General features: G+C 40.7%; 1 protein-coding gene across 3 annotated transcripts in view; it reads left to right on the forward strand.

Moving 5' to 3' along the window:
* The window catches only part of PDE8A (phosphodiesterase 8A), a 113,014-nt gene that overhangs the window by 70,006 nt on the left and 15,356 nt on the right, over positions 1-27,652 (forward strand). For all 3 annotated transcript variants that reach the window (XM_032446937.1, XM_032446936.1, XM_032446938.1), the window contains 17 exons: positions 2,797-2,853; positions 4,811-5,001; positions 5,593-5,649; positions 7,779-7,836; positions 8,975-9,063; positions 9,288-9,366; positions 10,441-10,578; positions 15,625-15,713; positions 16,644-16,695; positions 16,796-16,838; positions 17,753-17,830; positions 19,062-19,132; positions 19,741-19,905; positions 22,189-22,237; positions 22,378-22,513; positions 24,361-24,559; positions 26,823-27,040. In XM_032446937.1, the coding sequence (XP_032302828.1) occupies positions 2,797-2,853; positions 4,811-5,001; positions 5,593-5,649; positions 7,779-7,836; positions 8,975-9,063; positions 9,288-9,366; positions 10,441-10,578; positions 15,625-15,713; positions 16,644-16,695; positions 16,796-16,838; positions 17,753-17,830; positions 19,062-19,132; positions 19,741-19,905; positions 22,189-22,237; positions 22,378-22,513; positions 24,361-24,559; positions 26,823-27,040 (1,769 nt within the window). The remainder of the gene's footprint in view (positions 1-2,796; positions 2,854-4,810; positions 5,002-5,592; positions 5,650-7,778; positions 7,837-8,974; positions 9,064-9,287; positions 9,367-10,440; positions 10,579-15,624; positions 15,714-16,643; positions 16,696-16,795; positions 16,839-17,752; positions 17,831-19,061; positions 19,133-19,740; positions 19,906-22,188; positions 22,238-22,377; positions 22,514-24,360; positions 24,560-26,822; positions 27,041-27,652) is intronic.

The following is a 27,652-nucleotide window of genomic DNA, read 5'->3' on the forward strand; positions in this document are numbered from 1 at the left end:
TAGCTGTTGTACTTTAATCAGATGGTCACAGTCGTTTGGGTCTGTATTTATTTCAGTTGTTTTTATTTACCAAACATTCACTTATCTCTGGGCATGGGAAACATGCAGTATTTCTATCAGCAGTCACAGTGTTTTCAGTTTAGTGGCTGCAACAGGCAGTGGGGCAGAGAACACGGGATGGCTGCAGTGCTGTGTGAGCACTTAGGCTGGGATTGGTTCTTTTTCCAGTAGGAAAGCAAAACTCTTGAATGAATAAGGATGTGTTTGTGCTGTTACAGTACGTGTGAGCCTTGGCTGGGCTTGGTTTGTTGTTAGCTTGTGTTTGTAAAGCTCATTTTGTTCACCCATAGACTTTCAGCTCACCTTTGTTGCAGCTCTGATACAGTTTAATCAGCATGCTTTGCCTCAGTGCTATCAGCAGCAAACAAAGAGCTGAAATGATTAATCAAGTGATTGAACAGATTTCAACAGCATTAAGAATTAACTGGGGTTCACCAATGTTTTGTAGTAGAGATGTAGAGCAGGGTTTTTCTTTGGCCCAGGACAGGCAGTTAATGTGTAATGACAGCTTTTCATTTGGGCAGTGCCTGTAACTTAAGCTTCAGTGGTGCATGCATGGGTATTTTCAGTGTTGGAATGCCACAGGTTGCTGGCATAAAAGCATTTTCCAGGCTCTGCAAACTCCCTGTAGGATAAATCTTGTATCATAACTTCATGGAGCTTGGTTCTGTGTTGGAACTGGGTGTGAGGGTGCACTGCCCTGACACACAGGGTTCACAGCTCCCAAACTGCAGAGCTCAGCTCCAAGTCTGTGCCCAGCAGCTCCCCATGGAACCGATAACACTTGCTGCTTTATGCTGGCGGCTGGAGAGCAAAATAAATAGTGCAGAATTTAATTTGAAGTGTGGTCATGGCCAGAGAAATGACTGTAGAAAGGCATCTCTTATTCAATAGATACACCTCCTCTGTGTCCTTTGGGCATGCCTGCTGATCCCTCTGAATGAGATCAAGGAGTCACTGCTGGCAGTGCTGCAGGGCCAGCACAGCCCTGGCAGATGGGGCTGGATCGCCTTCTGCTCCGTGCACTGTCAGCAGAACTATTTGCTGTTTTCTGGTGCAGATTTGGAAGAAGTAGATGATGGGTCTCAAGGGAGAAGAAAGCAGTTTGATTTTTTTCTTATGGAAGAGAGGTTTGGGGTCTTAAAATTAGAAGAATTGACCAGAAAGTATTTAAACTAAGCCACTCGAATCTAGAATGGCTGAGAGTAAACCTGAAGCCCACCCACACCATTTTAATGTCGGCTTTTTGGGGCCCTCTGAAATAACACAGCAAACCCTGGCCCCTTTTTTGTAAGTGCTACGTTGCCATTTTTCCTTGATTTGTGTTTCTTGCTCATTTAATGTTACCCTGATGATTTCCAAGTTGATAAATAAATAAAATCACACATGAGAAACTTGGAGGGCTGAGCGATGGAGCAATGAGGTCAAAGAAAGAATAGAGCATGTAATTCAAAAAGATTTTTCTGTGGGATGCGGTGAGGTTTCTCTAAAATTACTTATTGGAAACGTTCTAGAGTGCAAAGCAATAAATCTGATCTTCAAGTGTGGTTTTACTTTGAAAAACAACAATGTAAAAATGACACCTTTGTACTCAAGAGATCTTTTCTTTGTACATGAGAATCCGGAGATATTTTCTATTTACTGTGTTACCCATAGCAATTTTCTGCTGCGTTCTCACTCCAGTATCCTTGAAGAGCCTGTTCTCTCCAGGGACCATTGGCTGGACGCTGCTGCCCTTTTGGAATCAGTAGCATTGTTACTCCTGATTTCTAGTTTTCATTTCAGAGATAAGAGATGAGAACTACTTAAGCACATGAAAGTGCAGTTACTTGCCAAGTGGGAATTCCCAAAGACTCTAACCTACACAATCCTATTAGTCTCCTCTGTATTTATATGTTTATCTCCTTGAGAACGTCTGTCCCAGATACCTTGAAGAGTTGTTCATGCTGAAGCCTGCACTCGAGCCAGTGATACCCAATGATTAATTGCATCAGAGCCAGCTGCCATAAGCAGCACCTGGGCCATTTGCCTCCATCGCTTCCAGTGAGGAAGAAAAGATTGTGACACAGTTCTCGCACAAAAAGCTAAGCTGCTTTGTTACTAGAACAGAATCCAGTGCAGAAATCACGGTGTGCACAAAGCATGCCATGCTACAGCAGCATTTTACAGGGTTCCTCAAAGCCGGGCTGCATGCTGAGTGCATGCAATGTCAACACAGATATCTGGGTTCTGATGCCTGCCCTGGAGGGGCTGGGTTGGAAGGAGGGTACCCAGCATCCGTGGGGCTATGTAGTAAAATGTAGTAATTTGTGTGCTTTTGTATCACTTGCCGGCACCTATGACATAGAGAATTCTAGGAGTAACATTTTTTTGCCTTTCTCCAGTAGCTTTAATGTTCTATAGAAGTTGTTGGATTTTTGGTGGTTTTAAAATGCTTCGGTGTTTTGCAGGGCAGCTCATGTCATACAGGGGTTACAGAAAACGAAGAAATAACAACAGTCTGTCTACAGAACTTTCAGGACTAATCCATTCTTTTTAAAATATAACAATCAAAACTGACCTGATTTGTAATGGTGTTAATGCTCAGCATGTGCATTTGCAAAAGCAGAACAAGACGGTCATAACAGTGGTTATATATCTATGCAAGCATAGTCAATAAATCTTCTTTAACAGAGCTATTTTTGCTTCTTCTCTAGGTGTGTATGTGCTAATAAGATCCCCTTTTATATTTTCTAGACACCAGTTACAGATGTGCAGTTTGGCCCTATGAGACTTCATCAAGATCAACTTCAGGTAGGTGCTACAGTTCCAACTGAAGTCTTAATTTCTAAGATATCACAGAAGTCAATGTTGGATTATGTCTGGAGTTTCTGTAGTGTGGAGATCTCCACAGTGTTTTCGCACAGTGATATGCACACACCTAACAGGTTGTGACCACATTATGTGTGACATGCTAAAAATCCTGACAAACTCTTTTCTCCAAGCATCTCTCAACTCGTAGAAACAGAGCCATCCATCTATAGCCCTTTCTTCTATCAAATAGCTTGTAGTCAGTGTAGTATGTTCCATGATTAGCATTTTACTTAATGAGTTTTGCATTTACTTTATCAAAATCTCATCAGAACTTTGCTAAGTCACATGTCCGGTTGAGGTCTATTGCACCAGCATCACTACCAGCATCAACCAGACTTGCAGTATCACAGAAGGTAGAAAGTGAGCTTGGCAACACATGTAATTGGGGTTCTTTAAATTATTGTTTGTTGTTGACTGGCATTAATTCAGACTCCTTTATCTCTTTATAGCTGTCCCCTTCTTTTGTCTGGGATGGTAGGAGGTTTGCAGATACCTGACTCCCTTAAACATCCTTTGAAAATTCCCCAATGTCTTGTAGCATTCTGAAGTATTAATAATAATAACAAGATGTTCTCAGTGATTAATTACAAAACTCTTGGGTGAAACTTATCTGAGCCTGCTGATTTGAAAATGTCTGTCTTCAGGAACTGTAGTTCAAAATCCCCCTGAGCTGTTGTCAGAACAGACAGTGTTATCACCTCACATCAAATATTAGGACAATCTAATCCAGCTTTCCCCAGTTATAAATCAGAAACATTCCTTGAATATTCCTGCCTCTCTTTGTGGTTATTAATGGTTGTATGACTTCTGTCCAGTCATAAGCCACTCTACCAGCTAATCCTTGTGATACAATTGGCAGATAGGAGGGAAGGAAAGGTCAGACAACATTACATTTTTGTCGAAGTTGATCATACAAGTAAGATCTCCTGACTGCTCTGTGCTAATGCTGAAAACCATTATTCCACTCCTAAGAGTGTTATAAATTAACTCCACTAAATATAGCCCAAAGTATGACATGTTTTTCAGGCAGGTTTGCAAAGGTTACTATAAAAGGAATCTGAACTAAATGAGTACTAAGTCCTTCATTCTTGCAGAAATATGCACTGCAGGGAAATGTTGAGATTTACTGGTAGACATTCCATCAACCTGGTCCAAAGTGTAACCAGCACCAGAATTCCTAAAGTCACCCAGAAGATAAATGGCAGTGGGATGCGGTGTGAGTTACACATGCTCCACATTGTTGTCTAACCAAAGCATATATTTAAGTGTAGTTTGATTAAATTACTGAAAGATTGGTGTCCTGAGACAACGGGACAAATGTTGGTCTGGTTTATCCATCTTTCCCAGAAGACTGCATCTACTGAGTCATCCACAAAAGCAGCGTTAACATAGATGTATATTCTATCAGCCTGTGTATTCTCTCTGCAAAAGAAATTATTCTGTATAAAATATTACCCCAAAGCAAAGCACAATCATGTCAGTGGGAGTCTTCCTTAGTAGACTTCATGTTTATCTTTTATAGTGTATTCCACCGTAGAATTTAAAACACGTTTCATTAGGAATTAGGAATGTTAAACATTTGGAAATTGTGTTGATTTTAAAAAGACTCCGAGAGAGGAGTGCTACTGGTAATTGTGCAGCAAGTTGTGACAGAGCAGATCATAGCTCTCCTGACTTCCAGTTCTGGATGTCCAGCATGTCAATCCCCTTCTGTGATACAGATCTCATGGCAAGCTTTGCATAGGAGTCACAGGGGTCTTCATATACAGAAATACTCCCATCTTGTATGAGTTCATGTTGGCTAATCTTGTTAAAAGTGGGTAAAAAAAGAAAAGTGGGTCATGGATTCTAACATATACATACGAGTTGTTTGTAACGTTTTCTGTATTTGAACCAGGTACTTCTAGTGTTTGCCAAAGAGGATAACCAGAGCAATGGGTTCTGCTGGGCCTGCGAGAAAGCTGGATTTCGATGTAATATCGCCAGAACACCCGAGTCTGCACTGGAATGTTTTCTCGATAAACACCATGAAATTATCATTATAGACCACAGACATTCCAGATACTTTGATGCAGAAGCACTGTGCAGGTAAATACCATTTCAGGGTAATTAATGAATAGCTATGTAGATAACTCGTCATGAAAGATTTCTTGCTTTTTTATGACCCTTCTATAAAATCTATTGAATGTTACTGTTGGAGTTTTTCTTGGACGGAAGTCCATTTTCATCATCAATTAATGTTCTTTTATCTCAGTGCTGTGGCATTTTTGATTGTTTGCTAGGACAGTTGAAGCTTGACCTGGTGTGGAGCTACAGTGTGCAAATTTGTTGCCATAATGGGATGTTTTTTCACATACCTGGCTCTGCTCATTTTTACCATTCGTCCCCTTGTGAAATGAAATGCTCCTTAAATTAGTGAGGCCAAATCCTTGAAACTTGAGGTTTCAGTTAACATACATTCTGTATGTCCTTTCTTCGTCATGGAGTTTCAGGCATTGCTTATTTATTCTCTCTTCCCAGTAATCCTGCAGGCTTTGAATCTGACTTTCTTGCTGTTGTTAAATCAAAGCATGCAAAAGAGGCATGTTAAGGAAAATAATGTATGAAGGTTCTGTATGGGCACAGTTTCTGAAGTGTGAACTTTATGAAATGTTAAATGTTCTTTCTTTTTATTTAAAGGTCTATCAGAACAACGAAACCCTCAGAAAATACAGTCATTATTGGTGTAGTACGAAGGTAAATACATCTTTACTTATAAGTTTCATCAACAAAGTGTGAATCTTAACAGTATAAATATAAATTCTGCAGTGAAAAAAAGCATGAATTGCCCAATAGGTTGTTCTTGGATTTTAATAAATATAACATAATGATCTCTTGATCTGTCTTTCAGTCTGATCAATCACAGCACAAATAGGAGATCTGTAGAGTTATGAAAAAAGTGTAGAAGAGTTTGAGCAGTGAGAAACAGCACCTGAGCATGGAAATTCTGACAATAGCATAGACTGCTAAGACATCTCAGTGTAGCAGTGCATGTTTTTTCCTCCTCCTCCCTCTTGAACACACTACTTATATATCATAAAGTAACACAGAAGTAACAAAAATGCAATATAATTAACTGGAAATGAATTTGAGCTAATTTTCTGAGTACAATTTGAGACCAGCCATTTCTCAGAAAATGTTTATTTTGGAAGCTGAGTCTGAGACGTTTAATTCTCATTAAGTGGTTAATTTCTCATTAACAATCTTGCTTTCCACCACCATCTCTACTGAACAAAAGACCTTCATTAAACATTTCAAAGGATTCCATTGTGAATATAGTCTTTATTATTTCTATGTTGGGAAGTCTTATGACTATGGGAACCACTGCTTCTACAATCAGGGTAATCTCTTGTCAAAGTAATACCAAAGAAAGGAGAAGAACAGGAGCAGGGGAGAAACAGTGAACTATCTCAAGAGCTTCTTTATGTACATCAGAGAGAAAGACCCCTGTGCTTCTATGAGCCAGCAAGTCCTTTTTAAAAGGTAGGAAAATTGGAAGCTGGGCTTGCTGACTCACAATTAGGAAGTTACTCAAAAAGGGAAGAAAAAAACCAACAACCCTGCAATTGATTTTGTCTTTTCAAAATGTTCATATCGTGTGCTGGGACAAGGTAAAAGCTCCCTGTGGTGACTAGCTTGAGTTCTCAAAATTTTCAGATGTCTACTACCCCTGTTTGGGAAACTTCAGGAATAAGCCTGCTCTCACTACCAGCAATTTGATTGTTTCAAATTCCTGTGTGCTTACACATGCCTTCTGTAGTCACTATTCAGGATTTCACAGAGTGAGAACTTTCACACATTTCCTTTCTTGCAAGAAGCGTATTTGTGAAAAAGCCTGACATTTAGCCAATAGCATGTGGAAGGGCTTCTCTCTGAGGACTGCCATCCTTCACTTTCCTGCAGTTCAGTTTGTTGAGGTTGTTTTTTCCTGCAGTATTCCCGATCGCCTTCTGTGTACTTTTGGAAGGCAGCATTACGAGATAGCTGGCATGAGGAATGGAGAAATTTTCTGCCCTTGTCTCCCTGCTTAGTCTTGGTGGGTATCATTCTCTTTGTGCTTAGGAGACAAGTTCGTGGAAAACAAAAACAAGACATGCCATAAGATCCAAAATTTCAGACATAAAGAAAAGCTATTGTGCCATCTGCTATTCACAACCAACTTCCATCTGCTTGTTTAGAGAAATCTATCATAATGACCTTTCTTCCAGATTCCATTCATACATCACATATGTTGAAGTGTCTTTTAACAGTTGATGTAGCCAAGATTTTCAGGATGATTTAGATATCTCATTTTTGGAGTATGTCATTCTAATATGACCTGCTAGTAGGCGCTTGGTAGTCAACATTGCCATCATCATGATGTCAACACATCCATCATTCAGCCACCCTAAGTTGTCCACTGAGGTTTGGTGTACACAGATAACAAATCATTTCTTGAAACTTCGCTCATGTAGACTTTCAGGTGCATCTTTGGATAAGGACAAGATGAGTAACAAGGACCTGGCACAAAAAAAATGATCCATGCAACAATCTGGCTAATTGTTCGAAGCATTTCTTGTTTGCTATGCAAGAAGCTCATTACTTACAAATAGGAAAACAATATATTGGCTTATTTGTTGCAAAGATATAAGTTTGTAATATTAAAAAAAATAAATAATAAATAAAAAAGGTAAAAAAAAAAGTTTGATTCATAGATCCTGTTAGGATTTAGACATATTAGCCTGTAATGTGACATCTGGTGTACAGGTACAGGTATGTTAATGGCTTGTGAAATTGGGTTTCAATTGGTTACAAAAATAACATCTGCCTTTATCCTTCTTTTAAAGGCACGCTGATCGTGAAGAGTCGTCGATATTGCCCCTGATATCTGCTGGTTTCACAAGGGTATGTTTGTTTTATAATCTGCTAGTTAGCTCTGACATTCCAAACCTGTCACTATGTCAGTAATCCCACCTGTAAAACTTGTTTGTGCTGCTCATTCTTACGTAGTTCCTCATTCTGAACTACAGTGCACTGGTAGAGCTAGAGTAGAGCTGACTAAGCAGGCAGGCAGTCAGGAATACCAGAAGTGGTATCGAGGCATTTCTTCAATGCATGTTTATTTCAAAATAAGTGTACGATGCTCTGATTTAAAGGTTGACATTGGCAAAATTGACTAATTACTGTAGCAGAGACAAAGAGCAGCTTCTATGAACAGCAGAGCATGCTGTGGGAGATCTTTTCTATCAGATGCCAATTCACATCTGTAAACAGATTTCAGATGCTGTCAAATGCAATTATCTTTTGTTTAGAAAGACCTAAAAAGTATCACATTGAATCTGTTCCTTGGCAACTACTGCAATTAAACAGGAAAGGTGCTTATTAGCCTGTCAGTTGAGTGGATTCCTGACTGCATTTAGCTGACAATGGAACAAAAATGTGAATGATTTTACCATTGTAATTCAGAGTATATTGGTTCCACGCTCACCAGATTTTTTACCATCCCATCACAGTTCATTTGCTTATTTGTAGCAGGGTCCTAATACAGGAAATGCTAAAGCCTGAAAATAATTGTGCTTGTATGCACAGAGTCATTCCAGTGGGCACATCAGTAATCTGACACAGGTTCTGAATTATTTATAGACCAGAGCCTTGGAGATTGGACTAATGGCAATGCACAGAAAGCTTTGTTTAGCAGCCTTGATGTGTTGGCTTATCTTTGATAATCCCCCGCCTCCCCCCAAACTATCAACATAAATGGCGGTTTATCATGAGCAAAGATGTAACACTGAGGCTCGTACCTGATTAAAATGAGAAGTATAGAAAAAAATCTATCAGAGAAGATACTCGGGTCATTGCTATCAGGACCAAGAATTTTTCTGGTCCCAAAAAATAACCTTATCAAGTTGCTTACATTGCAACATGTTTATTTTATGCATATCTGAGCCTTTTTTGTACTCCACTGGGCAAAAGAAAGCTGAGCTTCATACTCTTGAGTACAGAAATGTGTACTAATTAAGTATTTCTAATGTTTTATTTGCAGAGATATGTAGAAAATTCCAATATCATGGCCTGTTACAATGAGTTAATTCAGCTGGAATTTGGAGAGGTGCGGGCACAATTCAAACTAAGGTAATTTTAGCAAAAGCATCATCAACAAAATTTGCCATTTCAGCCATATCCTTAAAAGAGTATCCATTTTTCTGTACTGCAGTTAATTATAGAATGTCAGTTAGCTAAATACATTAATCCTTGCAGTACAGCTTTGTTCAGTATGGAATTACAATAGCTTGTTAGCATGTGCAGTTAAGAATTATGTGGATCAAAGCTAATCAGATGTCATTTTTCGTCTCCAGGGCTTGTAATTCATTATTCACAGCATTAGAGAAAAGTCAAGAAGCCATTGAGATCACAAGTGAAGACCATGTAATACAGGTTTGTTCCAGTTATTTTTATAGGTACAGAAAATTGCTCTGCAGGCTGACTGGATTTTATTTCATTCATGATTACATTTACTTTTTTTTTCATGATACAAGAGTCCAACCTAACTCAATTGTTCTTATAAGGCTGCTGTGAGTTTAACTGGAGAGCAGAATTTTCTCCATTTGCAATATATTACATAAGTCATATTCGAGGGAAGCTGTTGATACTGAAAAAAATAAGCACTCTTTTGGTTTTCTTTTTCATAATTTTTTGATATCATGAATGAAAACTGGTGGGTTTTTTTTGTTTTTTTTTTTTCCTTCCTAAAAATACCAGCTGTTAATTGTGTTCTTTAGAAATTAAACCAAAGTGATGCTCTGTTTAAATAAGATGCTATTTGTTGAATCGGGATTTTTGAGTGCACTGTTTTGGAATGCAATCATCTCTTAAGAATGTGTTGAAAAGTGGAAGAGAAATTGTGCTTAGGTTTGCATTCCTGAAAAACATCATCTTTATAAGGCAGTTCATTCCATCCATGACTGTGAAGGCTGTGAGGAGTGATTTTATTATCAGTAAAGAGGTTGAGTATAAGCCTCTGGGAGTTATAATGTGCATATAAATTGTACCCTCTTGACCCAGATCTTGACAATGGTAGTTTCATTGAAGGATGTGCTTTCTACATCCCTTTCCCAAAAAGAACAAAGCTTGTCCTGGAGCTGTCTGGAAATACACTTTTGCAGGCTGAATTTTGTTGCTCTTTGGACAGACTCAGAATATAAGGGAACCAACAGGAGGGAGTCCTGCAGCTCCAACAAGCTTTTCTCCTTGATGGGCCAGGGGAGCAATGTTAGGAGCAGTGAGCACCCAGAGGTGCCCTTTCCATATCTGTCACATGGAAACGTTGCAAAGTGTGAGGCATTCACGTCCTGTTATGGGGAAAAGACACTGATAACCATTTTCAGTGCATGCAGAGGTTTATTCCAGGTTGGGGGAGCGGTTCTGTTTGGTAGATTTAGCAAGTGGTTAAAAGTTGATCTGATGTGCTCTTAGCACTGTTGAACGTTTTGGTTTGTTTTTATTTCACAGTACGTCAATCCTGCATTTGAAACAGTGATGGGCTATCAAATAGGTGAATTAATAGGAAAGGAACTAACAGAAGTGCCTATAAATGAAAAAAAAGCTGATTTCCTAGATACCATTAATTCCTGCATAAAGATAGGAAAGGTAAGTAATGCCATTGTACTGCTTCTTACTTGCTGTATCTGAACTTTATTGTTGTCCAGGGATGGTGTGTGATATTCACAGCCATAGAGTATTTGCACCTTTATTACTTTAACAATATAAGGAAGTAAAAAATGCTCATTTTTAAAGGCTTCTTCCGCTTTAGTTGTTTGGAAAAGCTGCATGTTTTATGAAAATTGTTGACCTGCTGTATTTATTTGATAGCACAAAGGGGAATGCTACTAAAGAAAAGGAGTTAAGATTTAAGTTAGATGTCAGGGGCAGTTTTTCACAGAGAGGGTGGTGAGCTGCTGGAACAGGCTGCCCAGAGAGACTATGGATGTCCCATCCCCAGAAGTGCTCAAGACCAGGTTGGATGGGGCCCTGGGCAGTTTGCTGTAGTACTTGATCTAGGGGCTGGCAGCCCTGCCTTTGCTGCTGGGGTTTGGGACTTGATGATCTTCGAGGTCCTTTCCAACCCAAGCTATTCTATGGTTCCAAGACTGTTTATAATGTATGCTATATATGGCAAAAAGTGTAGACGTACCAAAGAAAACTAGAATGAAAGCATGTTATACGAAGTATATAAATGAGCAAAGAATAATGTGGAAGTACTTTAATTTGAAATGTAGAAGTTGATCTGCAACTTTAGAATGTAAAAATATCAGAAAAGACATCTTCAGTATCACATGAGAATGATAGGCAATGCCAGCTGCTGGCTGCCAATATCCTTTATCCTCTAATGGCATGGGAGCTGTCTAATGGATTCCTGCTAGAAATGTTTGTCACACCCAGAAAGTACATGAGAAATCCAAGGGGGGTCACTAGGCAGAGGCATCGCTGCTTGCCAGGTATCTTCACAGTGTTCCTTTGGGACTGTTGTGGCTGCAGTGTGAGGACTATCCAGGAGCTTTCATCTGTGTTTTAGCAATGAGCTGTAAGTGCTTCTGGTGTCACTGAATGTGTCATCGTATCCTATAGGAGGAAAATCACTGAGGTAATAGAAAGGGATTTGGGAATTGGTGTTTGTAGATATGTCACTGTCTGTGCTCTGACCTGAGTCCGGGTACCTTATGGGGTCATTTTGGCTGCCTGCTGCTGCAAAAGCACCGATGCAAATTTGCAGCGAGTCCTACTGTGTAAATCAAGGTGCTAACACAGACATCCCTTAACAAACCTGCATACTGATTGCACGTGCATTTCAACAAGAACGTGTCATTCATTTCTCTGTGTGTGTTGGTATTTTCAAAGAGATCCAAGCAACAGGCCACGTTCTGTTCATGCTGGGGATCATGGTGCTTTGTGCCTCTGTCGCCTGACCAAAATGGTTTCAGTAAATGTGTGTAATACAAAACTGATGTTAGAAGGGAGTATTTATTAAGTTATAATTCAGATACGTTAGACGTGTCAGGCTTTAAAACCACAGCATCAATTCTCAAGATATGAAGTGATCAAAGTTTTAATAATTTAGCGTGCTGATAAAAATGTCCTTAATAATGGAAACGTATTTCACTCCACGAATGATAAAAATCTAACCCTAATCCATCTCTTTCTTTGCAACTCATTTCACTCCTGGCTCTAAGACTTTCCAACCAGGATGACTAATGAAATACTGCTTATTCAAACCTGTCTGTCTGGAACAGCTTAAACTGTTTCAAGTGGATATGTCCTGTTTGCAAGTTTTTTTGTACTTCCCTTTGCAACTTTGTATGGTGTGCAATCCCTGTAGCCCCACTTTTATGTATTAGTAGAAAAATGAATTACAAATTGAAGTTATTACAAGGAAGTATTCGCAAGTAGAATTTGACTGCGTGGTGCAACCTTTGAAATACTCCATCCCTCTGAAGGTGCTTTAGATTGAAATGAGTTGTGTTGGGGTGTTACAGCGCTTTCAGAGGTGCCTGACTTGTGTCTGGGTCACACTGATTTGATCTGTTTGTTGCTCTGAGGCCCGCAATTACTTTATATCCTTATTTTAAAACCTGCTTCCTATTACAATAAACCATATATTGGTTACTGTAGGATATAGCATGCCAAAAAAGCCAGCTGTGTCCTGTGATACTCTCCTTTTAAAAGGTTTAGTTCTTCTGCTTTGAATAAACACGGTACTCTAACAAAAACAATAGAAAGTGAGATTTGGCGATGGATAGAAAAACTGAGTTGTGGAAAAACTGCATCTCCTCTTCAAATGGAACCTCGAAAGATGAACTATCACAGCATTTCCCTTCTTGTGCCAACAGACCTCACGCTGTGAGCAAGGCCCGTATATCAAACAAGAGCTGATAGGCATCACCCTCAGAGATGGTCAATTGCGTGGTTCATAGTGATGGCTGGGTCAGGATGGTGCTCTCGTTTCTTGTTACTACAGCTGCCTGTCATCTGCAAGAATCAACGTTATTGGGACACGGGGCCTGTCCAGACCTGAGTTACAAAACAAGTTGCACTTTTTCAGTGTTTTGTGATTCAGATTACATCCATTAAGGTGAAACATATAATTTTACTTCTGATGGCATTCCTTGCTTCCCCGGAGCTCTGCACGTTGACACCAAGCTGTTGACCTTACTTTCACTTGTCCTGAAGTGAGTTAAGGGCTATCAATACATCAGACCAGATGTGCGATTCCCTCAGCCCTGTTGGTGGGTGTGGGCTGCCCTTGCAGCTGGCTGTGCTATGATGGGCAGCTGTGCCATGATGGGCAGCTCTGTGTGATTGCTTCTGTGGCACATTGTGCTTATTTTTCCTCTGTTTCTAGAAGGAAATGTCTAGTGTGAGAGGCACCAAATTTACAGGGCAGGCTGAGTGATTCCTTGTTATGTTTGAATGAATGGTTTCAGAGGATAGATGCATGACAGAGCCTGCTGAATGAAGTCTTAAGTCGCAGCATTGATTCCTAGCATACTCTATTAAGGGTAGAACCATTATCTTCGTACTGTGCGTTGCTCTTACTCTGTGTTTGAAGTCAGCCTGATGGGTGGTACAGAAGTGACCGATGTCAGTGTTTGTGTGGCTGTAACGTGGCTGTAACAATGGGCTGAGGGACAGCACGCCTTGGGAAGCAGCTCTTCTCTGCTGGACTGCTGACAGGCTCTGCAAGACCATATGCTGTTCTGAGATATGTTCAAGTAACATCCCTGTGTGAACTTAACAGAGCAGCAGGATCTTGGCTTGGACCTTTGATTTTTTCAGAATTCTGCTGGCCTTTTTCCTCTCCCATTTTCCACCACAGCGTCACCAGTTGTAGGCATTCACACGTTGAAGAATCTTTCTGTTGATGATGACGAGCACATCAGTGAACAACAAAACCCATCCTGAAAAGCACACATTTGCAATGTGATAACTATCCAATCTGTACCTTCTGCCTTCCCCCTTTCATCCATATTCCATCTTTATTACCTGGATTAGGGATCGATAGCTCATCTCTGCCTCATCCTGGTTGTCAAGAAAATATTGATATGCATTCTTCTAATTATGAGATCACTGAATTTCATGGTGTTGGCTTATCTTCATTTGTATTCCTCATGCAGCTCATGCAGAGATGTTATGTCTGCTTCCTAATTTGTTATTCACAGCACTTTTCTCTGGCAGATCTTTGGAAGAGCTGTTGGTATTCTCTGCTGTGCAGCCTCTTGCCCTGCAGCTCTGTGTTTGTTAGCTCCATTAGCATAAATGCAAAACTCCCCTGTCTGTGCCTGTGCTTTGGCCTGTTCTGCTCTGAGATTTGTCAGTCCATTGTAAAGAGATAGGTGCTGTGTGCCTCGGGAAGGCATTTCATGTGTATTTGTGGGACCTGAGCTAAGGTCTGTTGAACTAAGCTGATGGACAGCAGCTGACACGGGTAGTTTGCGCTAAGTTAATAAGTGAGATGGATTGCATTAATTATTAATCATTTGGTAGTTACTAGCCACCCAGATCAAAATCTGATGCTTTTTTAAGAAAAAAAATAAATATATATATATATATATATATATATATACTGAAAAACCAAGCAGGAACAACTACTCTAGAGATGGAAACATGTAGGCAAGGCTGTAAATGATGCCTGCTGCTGTGTACCTGCAGGCAGTGCTGGTGGATGGACCTTGGGCTGCTGGGGAGCCTGCTGGCTTTACAACCACTCAGTAACAGAAGTGAGTGTTTGAACAATATTACACTCATAAGAATGGCAGAAACAACGAGGGTAGGGTCATTTGCTGTGTCTCATTTGAAAGAGAGGATGAGGCTTTGGAATAATTTACACTTTGCACTGGAAAGAAATGTCTCATTTCTAGAGGAGAAAAATGACTTCTCACTGCAGATTGAAAATTTCCTTTCTGCCTTGTCTTTTTGTTCCATTTGTGAGCTTAATAATAATAAAAAAAAAATACAGTGATACTGGCGGTGACAATCTGATACTGCAGAATCGTCTGCTTCAGTGTTATCCTGAGATGGGAGTGCTTTCAGAGGGGAGGTCAGCAGGTGGAAGGCAGAATCCAGGAGATGTTCTAAGCTCTTTTGCTCAAAAAAAAAACCCCAAAAAAACCAGGATAAATCTCTGAAAGGCTTTGAAGCTGAATAGGCAGCACAGAAAGTAAATGCACCAGGATCCCAAGGCACTTCTAGCTGCTGATATGTGATGTCCCACCATGTGCTCAGTGTTCTGGTGCAGGGCCTCCCCACCACTGAACATGCAGGTGCTCCTGTAGTCTCTGCAGCAGCACTGCTGTGGTCTGTCCTCCTGCAGGACATGTGCTGGGGCTCCAGCAGCTCCTGGAGAGCCCCTGAGAAGGACTGCAAAGCGTGAGGTAGCATCTGAACCAGCACTGTCATCACATTGCGTTTTTACTGTCAAATGTTCCTCTGATGTATTCTTTACCTTTGTGACCCTTAAGGATGATCCCTTAGGTTTGTGTTGTACAAGAGTTTTCATTGAAGAAAGGTATGAAGCTTTATCTTCTCGTCCTGTGTCACTGGGCCCCTCTAAGTTGCCAAATGAAGGAGAATATGTAAAACACTGTTATTTGGCCTGCTGATCACATCTTCAACTTCCTTCCACTTGAATTCCTTTTTCAGGAATGGCAAGGAATGTACTCTGCAAAAAAGAAGAATGGAGATAGCATACAACAAAATGTGAAGATATTACCTGTCGTTGGACAGGGGGGGTAAGTGTGACAGCTGGAGCTGTGAGTTGGGTTGAATGGGGGCTCACTTAGAGTTCAGTCATCTCAGCAGGCATTGGATAATCTCGTTTCTGAGTATAAAAAGAACATGCACAAACGAGGGAACCTCAGACCTCTGCATTAATTCCGTGGCGTAAAATCAAATTTATACGTTGTGTACAAGGAAAGTGAAATTCTTCTAATACTACCCAGCAAGGAGCCAAAAATCCAGGTGTGCTCTCTTGTGCCTTATTCTTCTAATACTCATGGAAGCACATGTACTCCATCCTCCCTGTCTGTGTGCAGTGCTGGGAGCAACAGAACCCACCTGTGCTTTGTTCTGCTGCTCAGCTGCATGGTGTCCTTCCATGCTCACCTGCTCTTGGCTGTAGTAATTTCAATGCCCTCTAAGGAGACCTGAACGTTAATTAAAAGCAGTTGGCTGAAATACTTGTTCAGAAAGGTGTGCCCTCATGAGGGAGGGGGCTGAATGCAGCTTCTTCATGCAGCTGCTTCCTTAAAAAAAAAAGTTTTTCAGGTTGATTTCATCCCTTGGAGGTAATTCATGCTCTCTATATCAATGGAGTGAAAACATATTTTCAGCTTAATATGCCAGCCTTGCAAGATGAATATTTTTTAGTTACATCATACCTGACATTTCCTACAATAGCCCAGAAGAAGCCATGGGGGGCAGGGAGGAAAGAGGAAGGGGAAGGGAAAGGGGTGTTCTTTGAAAAAGATGTTTCTATTTTGTATTCTCAATCATGTACAGCAGAACTGCTTTTAGTTTTTCTTTTTCATTCCCTGCTGAGCCCTCCTGCCGGAACACGATTTGCCTTAAATTCATTTGTTGCTATTACCCATTTTGTGTATCAGCACTGAATTAGAGCTGAGGTTCAGATGGGAATTAACGCACTGTTTTTTTGCCTACAGAAAGATTAGACACTATGTGTCAATTAGTAGACTGTGCAATGACAACAATAAGGTAAGTAAAAGTGATGATATGCTTACTTTGGTTTGAGCCCTAAATACTGCAAAATAATGGAGAAGTTCTGACTGACTGGATTTCTCATACTGATTTGCAGGCGGAGAAGACATGTGAACGTGTTCAGGCTGAATCTCAGACAGGTATGACACATCTCTTCTGTATTACTAAGAGGAGTGTATACCTGGGGAAAGAAAGATGGTAGATTGTAGTGAGCTGGCTGAAAACCGGAGCTGTACAGGACTGGCTGAACTGTACTGTGTAGCTAGCAATAAACTGGGAATTTAGCTCTGAAGTCAGCAAAGTAAATGCAAGCTCTCTCTCCCTGCCATGCTTCTCTTAGAAGGGGTACAAAGCGACCCACCCTTGAAAATGCAGTATTGTGGTATTAGTGCCCTGGTGAAATGTTTTAGTTGTATTTAGTGGATCCCTGTACCAAAATCAGAGAAATTGAGGATGCCATCTAGATGGCACGTTGCTGTGGCTGATCCAGGGTTGTGGAATATGTGCTTGCATCGCTTTTAACTGTATGGGGGAGTATTTGTTTGTGGTTGGAAATGGGGATCACCACCACTACTGTTCATCCTTATCCCACGTGTCAGCACTGCATCTTTGGCATCCGTGCCACAGGTCCCTGTTAACCACAGTGCTATAGCACAGACTGTACCTGTTGGAGGCTGTATGGGGTCTAGGATACAGTGACTGCTTTGGTAGTGTGTAGTGTACTTTCGGATACCAGTTCTATGTGCAGTTGTTACTTGAGTGAATTCAGGTGTGTTACACATATTGTATTCACAACTATACTGTATCAAGAGAAGATCACTTCCCTCCATGCTCTAGTAGATCCATTCTGAACATGGCATGTTTTGTTAGAAAGCATGATTGGGTTTGTGGCAGTGTAATTGGGCTGGAGGTTAAAAATGAGTTTTCATTGACCCTTGTCTGCTGGAGCCTTCTGCTTCACTCAGCTCCTGTCATGCTTTCTCTGAGTTTCAGTTCCTTTCACATACTTCTTAGGCAGAGCTTATGCCAATGCATTGTATCATTTTCTCAACAGATATTCAGAGTTCCAGACACAAAGACAGGAGGAAAGGATCACTAGATGTCAGATCCACAACATCTCGAGGGAGTGATGGTATGTTAAACCAGCAGATTTTTTTTCAAATCTCTCTATATTCAAACTTTTATATGAATGCATAAAATGCACGTACAAATACAGATACGTGTGAACATATATGTGTGCATACATACCCAGACACCAGTAAAATACCAAGTCAGCAATCTGTGGACAACTTCATGTTTGTAGAACAGCTCAATTTTCATCTATTGAACTATTTCAAACCTATTTAGAACCACCGAAGAATGGGAGGCCATGAACTTCTGTCCTGTGTGGATAGAAGACCTAATGAGATTGAATAGAAACACTTTCCAACTACTCTAAACCTACCAAATTATTACATTTCTTATCTCTCAATAAAAATATGAAGATAATTTTCTGAAGTGTTTTATTTTCTTTTCACTGTGTATTATTGTGCTTCATCATATCCCCCCAGCCTTGATAACTGAGACACATATTCAGAATTGGTGCTGATACTTGCATAGTTCTGTTAAGCAAAGACCATTGCTGTCTGGGCAGCATGCAGTAGTGAAACGTGGAAGGAGATGTGCAGTAGTGAGGGTACGGTCGTGTCTTGGTATGACAGGAATAGCATTGATTCTTCTAAAAAGGTGCTCAGCACAAAGTAATGGTGATACGTCTGTATTTTCTAGGTAGCACAACATTATCATCTAGAAACATCTCATCTTTTTTTTTTCTTTACAAAACCAGAATTGCTAATTGATATAAAACATTTATTTTTCAATTTCCAAAGAATAAGAGGCCAAAGCCTCTAATGTTTTAATTTGGCATAGCTGTCTTCACTTCAGAGGTGCTTCACTGATTTACCTCAGCATGGAAGCTGACTCATGGCTTGTCGTGTTGAACCAGGCAGGAAAAGTATTTGTATCCTGTAATACCTAACGTAGTTGTTACCTACGTGTGCCAGCCAGGTTAGATGCAGGCATAGCTATATAATCTTTTTACTGAGTATTCCCTTAAATATTTAATTACTTTAAATACAAAACCAAAGCTGTGATTTAGCCTGGCTGTCATAGCTACTTATCTCTAATCTGGATAGCAGTGGTTCAGCATCTCTGCACCTGTGTGTCCCCAGCATTACCAGCGTGTGTATGCATCCTGCAGTAGATAACTTGTGAAGGGCAGTGCAGAGTAAGCCATTCAGAAAATAAACCCAGATCTCTTGGCTGAAAGCTGCTGTCGTGCCGTGTTGCTGAGCTTGGTACTGTTTCTGCTTTGTCCCATGCAGGCAGCTCACAAAGGCGGCACTCTTCTATGGCTAGGATACATTCCATGACTATTGAAGCACCAATCACCAAGGTAATGAGCAGCTGTTGCTAGTTGTTGTCAGATGTGCTGTACTGGAACACCATGGCACAAGGCTCCAGCACAGCATCTGGATGGAGGAGGAAGGCAGTGCTGGCTTCCACTGTGGCTTCTTCCCCTCTTCTGCTTGTCAACAGCCTGATGCTTTGAGCTGAGTTCTCCCAAGGCTGCTTAACAGGGTGTCCTCTTTGTGGCCAGCCACAGCACAACCCTTTTTAAGGGCTCTTGCCTGCAAGGAGAAGGTGACAAGAGATCCTCCTTCTTATGCTTTATAAACAACTTCCTGGTCCTGTTCAAGGATTTGTCACAAATTGATGCCTTCATAAAGTGACAGAGGCAAATGGAAGAAGGTTGTACTAAATCAAAGATGTTCTGAGACTGAGGAAAGTAATTAATAAGAGTGCTGTCTTCAAGGCCATGAAGTCCTAAAGCCAGTAGCAAAAATCAGTGTTTTATTAACATCCCTTTCACTTTAATTCTCCCACACATGGATTAAAGGTTTAGATCTCACGTAGTTGCTGTGAGTTTTCCATAATAATTGATGAGTGTCTGTTCTTTCTTAAATAGCTTTTAAATTCAAAGCATGTCTGATGTTAAACTAGGTAATAAACATCATCAATGCTGCACAAGAAAGCAGTCCAATGCCAGTTGCAGAAGCGTTAGACCGAGTTTTGGAGATATTAAGAACCACTGAACTGTATTCTCCACAACTGGGAACGAAGGATGAGGATCCACATACAAGTGACCTCGTTGGAGGGCTGATGACAGTAAGTACATGCTGCCACAAACAGCTCTTGATTCATGTTCTGCTGCCTGATGTTCCTGGATACCTGATTTTTTTGTCATCTTGCATATGCTTTGCCTATAAAATGCTACATTCTTTTTGTGTTTTCCCCTCATGGACCCCATTTTATTAATGTAACTCTGGAATAAAACAGACCAGTTCCTTTGAAGCATTAGTTTCACTGGATGTGGGAAGGAAAAACTCTTCTTTTTTTCAGTGTGTTTCATTTTGGAAAGACATAGATGGAAAAGAATGAAAGACACTTAGTAATTAGGATTAGAATTGAATGAATGAGAAGTATGTGAATAGGCAGTATGTGTTTTCAGAAGAGTACAAAATGCTGTTTGTTGCTTTCCCTTGGATTATATTTGAACTTGCAGAGATTCATGGAAAGATCAGTATTTTGCACTTAGAACATGAATGTTGGCATTTTAAAATGCAACCGCACTCCACAGAACTCAACAGTTAAATAAATAAGGCAAGAAAAAGACTGAAGAAGTCATGTATTGTGTTACTGTGTTACCTGAAAAGGAACAGGGATGTTGGAAAAAGTGTACCAAAGGTTGAACAAAGGGCATGCAACAAAGCAGAGGAATGAACCCACATCCTCAGTCTGTAGTGTGGCCCTCCTGGTGATAACTAGATGAACTTGGATGCACATTACCTGTGCCTTCAAGTTATGAGTTCCCTTTAGGTTGCATATAAAAGGCTTCCTCAGGAAAAAAAGCAAACACACAATGGTGTGTTAGATGCAAAAGGATCAATGGATGTGAGCTTTTCAGAGAGATCTCTGGGCTGTTGTCATTTCAAGCTCAAGATAAATTTGCAGAATCCATTCAAATCTTGAAACAGTTTACATATATTTTCATCTTGTAAAATAGCCCAGCAAATGTCTGATTAGGAACAACATACAGAAGGCTTCAAGAATTCCAGGTGATCAGGATGCTTTGTGCCGAGTTGAATTTACTAACTCAGGAGACAAAATATTCTTACATTAACTGTTAATATACAGCAGGAATGATGCGTTAGTCTCAAAGTGAATCTTCGCTCCTGCTGAGTATTCATGCAATGCTCAGTTTTTAATCTCAGCTGACCACTCCTTGTCATGGATTATTAGTTCTTTACATACATTCATATGCCACTTGGAATTCAGCCCATTTTTCCAGCAAAGTGTTAAAAACAGAATGATAGAATCATAGAATGGCTTGGGTTGAAGGGACCCCAAGGATTATCAAGTCCCAACCCCAGAATCATTCCATTTCACATTCAGAAGCTGTACCTGAGCAGAGGAACAAATAGCAGGTTATTGGATTTGGCCTGTTACCCAGAATTCATGATGGGAAGGGCACTTGGAGTTCACAAATGCAGCTGCCAGATACAATTACACCTGCTATTCAACTCTTAAAAAGATACTCTTTGATTCTAAAGGGCACACAGCATCCGGTGTTCTAAATACTTGTGCCATAGCAGTGCGGTTGGAGAGTCATCAAGACAATTATAGCGGTAGTGCTCCATTTTAAATCACAAAACTTAGACTGATTTACTTATGAATTTGAAAAATACAAACATTTCATGTTCAGATAGCAGCATCCATGTTTCCTTAAGCTATGCTTTGTGCAGAATTTGGGCCACTGCATTCACAGTTATGAGTTGAAAGGTAAATATTAAATGCGTCATTCTTTAGGTTTTAATTCTTCAGCTCAGCTTGCATATCAGGCTTCATACCAGACTTACACCTAGGAGGCACTGAGCTGGAGAGCACGCAGGCATGTTCTTTGATAGAAGGGAAGTCCCACAGTAATTGTTGCCCTGCAATCCCAGCAGCACATTATGAGATTCTTATGCTGCTGTGGTGACCTGATCTGCCTGCACTGGAAGGAGAGCAGAAGTGTGTCCCCATCCATCCCTTCCCAGCCCCCACTGCTGTTTGCTGATGGGAAACGTACAGACATACTGCGCCTGGTTTGTGGCACACAGCCAGACCTGATGTCTGTGCTGTCCAACAAAGGTGTGTGTGAGGCTGTAATTCCATCTGCACCTGAGAAACTCAAGTCTTTACCTCCCAGAGTTAATATTGGACCCCACCACCTGCAGTGTCTCATCCCTTATGATCTACACATAAAGCATACATATCAGAGGTAGCTGTGATGACTGTGAGAGGTCATAATCAGGCTTCTGTAAAGTCAGGGTGCTGCTGTTTGTTGACGTTATTTTACAGACCTCTTTTACAATGCCCTGCCTTTAACTCTCAACTTTCATTGAACAGGACGGTCTGCGAAGATTATCAGGGAACGAATACATATTGGCAGCAAAACGTAAGTCTTCATTTGGCAGCTACTGAGATGTTAAGATCTTAAAACATTTACAAAATGTGCAAAATGGAAACAGATGGGGATTTTTGGTGTTTGTTTGTTTGTTTAATGAATGTTGTTTGTTTTTACTTCTTCCTCTATAGAAACTCATCAGGTCGCTGGCAGCTTGATCTCTCCCATCTCCCTCAATGACATACCCCCCCGGATAACACAGGCAATGGAAAATGAAGAACACTGGGATTTTGATATCTTTGAACTTGAGGCTGCCACTCATAAAAGGTCAGTAAACTATGGGCTCGTGAATGGAAGTTGCTGACAGTCACCTTAGGAGTCACCCTGTAACAGCTCTTAGACTTTTCTACCCGTGCTTTTCAAATTGAATTACTTTTATTTTCAAAGTGAAATGTTTGAAATTTTCTCCCAGTGTGTGAACCCATTAAATAACTGCTGTTTCATCACACACTATTTCTCGCACATTCCCAGTGGGTGTAACTGCAGATGATGTATCTTTGATGTGGTTTAATAACAAAGCCACACTATTTTACAAGCTTTCCTTCTCTGTTTTCAAAAATAGAAGAGTTCTATAAATCAAATCGTTTTCTTGTGGGGATTCAAATCCAAGTTACATCCAACTGCACAGAGTCAACACGCTGATCTAATCTGGTCGGTTGGTATAGGCCATGCTTTGTTCTGTCTCTGTGTAACTGGGTAGTTTCTACTCCCAGTTTTGAGTACAGCTTTTTGGCAGCATTCTCATTGCCCTTCTCTGGGATTAAAGGAAGGTTTTTGATTTAGAAACTTAGCAGGCTACGTGTTATGTATAAGAGTATCTGATAAAATATAAAGCATACAGTTTTCATCATTGATGTTTTCAAAAGCAGATCAACAGTTTTGATGGTCTGTACATCACTAGCAGCAAAAGCTCCCGCTGTGACTGTCAATCGATCTCTTGCTTAGATCTTTGGATTTATTTCCTGATGTCTACCAAAAATTCTCCTCTGGGTCTGGTTTCACGCATCATGCTTTGTCATAGCCCAAAGCTTCTGCAAGACTGTAATTTGGAGGCTATATCCTGCAATACATTTCTAATGAAGTACTACAGATAAAGTTATATGTATAAAGTTAATCCAGCCATTGTAAGTTACAAGATTTAATATGTTCACTGCAGTAACTCAATTTCATATCCTAGGCAATGTGCATGATGTGACCAAATAGGTTTCTCTGTTCTTATCTCTTATAGAGACCAAAGGGGGACAAAAGAGGTATTTTGCAGCCTATGTGCTTACTAAAAGATATAATAATTAGGATTGCCTCCTACTGCCTTTAAATAAAAGCATTTCAATTACTAAGGAAATTAAGGTGGTCTTCAATGGATCACAACTACATATAGATCACTAGTACTGTCTTCAAGTCTAAGCAGACATAAACTGATAAAGCCAAGACATTTCATTAACCCAAAGCTCATTGCAGGAGACAGTGCAGTTCCCTGACACGGAGCAACCTCTGGCTGTTCTGCATGGTGCTGATGAGCTGGTATGCAGGGAGACCTCGTTGCAGTGATATCCCAGCCAGCACCTGTTTTCATCTTCTTCTAGAATACCTCATCCTTTACTGCATGCAAAGTCAGTGAGCAATAGAAGCCTTCAGGTGGCTGGTGTTAAAGAAATGGAGCAGGTGTACAGAGAGAAAGAATAGTGATTGCAGCCCTGTATGGTATAGACATACATAACCTAAATGTAAACAAGCTGGCTTAGGAAACTGGCAGTAGTAATACCACCTCCCTCCTCTCACATGCTGCATTCTGGACATGCTGATTTGTCTTGTTTTTGGCTGCAATCAATGTGTGTTTAGCCAGCAGACACTCCCCAGGTACCAAAATGCTGCTACATGGCGTACTGCAGCACACAGAGCCTGCCTAGTGTTCCCAAACCTGTCAGGGACTGCCAGGTTCTGAGAGCTGGCATGTGACAGGAAGGCAGAAGATACTGAAGTTCTGTAGCATCCGAGTCTGTGTGCAGATCTGGCACATCTTTGGTTGAAAAAGCTTAGTAGAGTTGTGCTATTCACACTCCACAATACTCTTTCAACCTCATTTGTTTTAAAGCTTTGTTTATTTTTCTTTACAGGCCTCTGGTTTATCTGGGTCTCAAAATATTTGCTCGCTTTGGAATCTGTGAATTCCTGAACTGCTCAGAATCAACCCTGAGGTCGTGGTTACAAGTTATTGAAGCTAACTACCATTCCTCCAACTCCTATCATAATTCCACCCACTCAGCAGATGTGCTACATGCCACTGCTTATTTCTTGTCTAAAGAAAGAGTCAAGGTAAGTCCACATCTATAGGAAAAGGTGGGAAGTACAGTCAGGATTAAAGGAAGATCTCTCAGAAAAGATGCCAAGACCCAAATGTCTGCCTAGAGCCAACCAGTTTGGCAGATCTGAGGTGAAAGAACTGGGCTGCTTTACATCAGATCTAGAATCTGCCATATGGTAGTGTGTGTGGAACAATGGATACTAAGTAGTACTATAGGCATTGAGCTATTCTTGATGATAGAATAAGAGAGCCTCCTTTTACAACAGAACTTCCTTGCATCATTTAGTTTTCTTGCATAGGTGAGCTAATGACAGAATTATTTTTGTGATTATCAAATACAGATTTAACAAATTGTCATTTCTTATGCCTTGTGATGGTAATTTTGTGGAAAACTCTTGGAACAATATAGGCCATAAAATATGCTTAGTGCTTCCAAAGCTGTTTTACCCACTGGATTAAATGCCCTGAGGCTTAAAGAGGCTGCATTGGAGGAGTGTTGAAACAGATTACTTGTTGAAGTTCCCTGTACCATAATGCCCACTGGTATATTAGAGCCACTGACAACCAGAATAAATCAGAACAGCCTTTGTTCTCATGCCCAGAGGGCAGACTGGAGTATGAGAAGGCAAATTAAAGCAGTGCCTGCATGTATACTGGATGGCAATACATGTTTCTGAGTTACCTTTTTGGATGGAAATTCCTTCTCTGAATTGGCCTGCCTAAGGATAGTGTTAGCGATAGGCACCTGGCTGAGACTTTTGTGATTGTAAACAAGCTTCTGACAGCTCATTAAAATTGTAGTCTCTTAACCTGGAGCTGTATCTTATTAGTGCGCTCTCCAGAGGCTGACTCACATATACTGTATGCCAAGAGGGAATAGAACTTCTCTAGAAATTTGCAGCCCCTTAATTGCCAGAGGTTTAACTGGTTTTCCCAAGAATATCTATGAAAAGCAGACAAGATCTGGAATCATTTCAATGCCACAGAAACATGACTGCCTCCTCCTCCAAAATGTTATTTCCATTCCTCTGTAGGCATAGCAAAAGAAAAAAAAATGTTGCAACAGAAGAAGAAGCCGAATCAAAGTTCAAGATTTGCTTTTTATCTTCTCAGAGTTACAGCCCAGCTGCTTTTGCACTGTCCAGAGTTCAGCTTAAGTTAAATACAGAAAGCACAATTCTGCTTCTTTGATTCACACTGAGATTTTTTTTCAGTACATTGAACTCAGTTCTTGTCTGGGAAAACCTTCTGGTTCCCAAGCTGAAGCAGTATTCTCAGTATTTCCATTTCTGTGGCACAGGAGTTAATATGACAGAGTTAGAATCCTTGACCTGAAGTTGGAGGTAAAGGTACTGTAAATCCCTTCAAAGTTTGTTATGTCACACTCAGGAAATAAGCTTGGAATACATTGCTGTGGTCCTGCAGTCCAAGTCTTCTCCAGGTTTTTGCTACTTTCCATCTTCTCAGATCGAGCACTGATGACAGTCTGTCCCGCTCAGGAGAACCTGTTCTACAATTCCACTCCCTACTTTATGCCTCAGTAGCAGCTGAAAGAAAGAAGCTAACACAAAGGAGACAGTATTTCAGACAAATCTAATTGTGAACATAGGGTAGGAATATTTCTTCGCCTCTTCTTGTTCTGCACAAGACCCTCCTTGTGGTCCTCAGTGAATAATAAATATCCTAGCTCCATCAAAGTCAAGTCTCTGTATTAATTTCAGAGAGTCAACTAGTGTAGGGATGGTCTTTTCACCTACCAAATCTGAGCATTGTGAATTTGTATTAGCCCAAGACACTGTTATAGAACTGGATGTATGTGAAACGTTCTTTACAAATCACAGGCCTAACTTACACATAGATGGAATATGATTAGGACGTGCTGAGTTTCCAAAAGAAATGAAAGGTTCTGCTGGAAACAGCATAGTTTTTAGCACTACTAGGGTTTTTTTCCAAGCCAAATACCCTAACTGTGTGAAGGCTGTTTATCTGCTGTTGGTAAGCACAAACTAATTTATTATTTTGCATTAATTTAATTAATTTAGCTTATCAAATGGTATGGCCAAGGCAAAATTCAAGAGGCACAAGATGACAAAAGTGCTAGCAGTGTTCAATAAAGCTTATAATGAATTTTCCAGAGCGCTGTCTAGAATATCTGACCCTTACTGATTTGCAGAGTTCTGGCTTTTCTCCCTTAGCAACTTGGCTTAACCTTTATGGACAGAGTAGCGTTTCTAATGAGTCTGCCAGGAGAACTAAGCATCCTTCTGTTTTCAGCAAACTTTGGATCCCATTGATGAAGTTGCTGCACTTATTGCTGCCACAGTCCATGATGTGGATCACCCAGGAAGAACAAATTCTTTCCTGTGCAATGCTGGGAGTGAGCTCGCAATTCTCTACAATGACACCGCAGTGCTGGAGAGCCATCATGCTGCCCTGGCTTTCCAGCTCACCACCCGGGATGACAAATGCAATATATTTAAAAACATGGAAAGGTAAGCTCGAACGCTGTCTTGTCTGCCCACTGACATCCCCCACTTTGTTCTGTGCAAGGCAACAGTATGCAAGCAAGGCTGCTCCTTGTGGATGAGTGGACGCAGGCTTTGTAGAAGCTTTCTTAAGTATCTATACAGAGCTTCTGCCTGTTCTGCACAGGCAGAGCCATTCCTGGGCTCCTCCTGTGAATAAAAAGACAGAGCTCATCTGTGGAACTTAAAGTAGAAATCCTGATGTTAGCAACTAAAGGAGAATCATTTCGTATTACTGTAACGCAGAAGAGAAGCAGTGGCTGAGTGGGTCTATGTTTGCTGGGTACAACAAGGCTGGAAGGAGTCAGGAAGTACTGCTAAAACATTAAGTGCTTTGTTGCAATGGGAAGGATAGTGAAGGAACTTGCTCTTCTTCTTCCAGCCCAGGAAAGATGTTTAGGGTGTAGGATGTGACCACTGCCGTGGCCCCTTCAAGATACAGCAGAAAAATATTGCTGAAAGCTTGGCTGGAGCTTGAGCTCTGGCTGAGTGTCTGTGCTAAAAGCCCTGGGAGCACATTGGTGTGGCATGTCCTGGCAGCCCTCCTGAGTAGCCAGTGCCTCTGCTTCTGCCCAGCTC

Source organism: Coturnix japonica, chromosome 10 (genome assembly GCF_001577835.2).
Source record: "Coturnix japonica isolate 7356 chromosome 10, Coturnix japonica 2.1, whole genome shotgun sequence".
In the NCBI taxonomy this organism is placed as follows: Eukaryota; Metazoa; Chordata; class Aves; order Galliformes; family Phasianidae; genus Coturnix; species Coturnix japonica.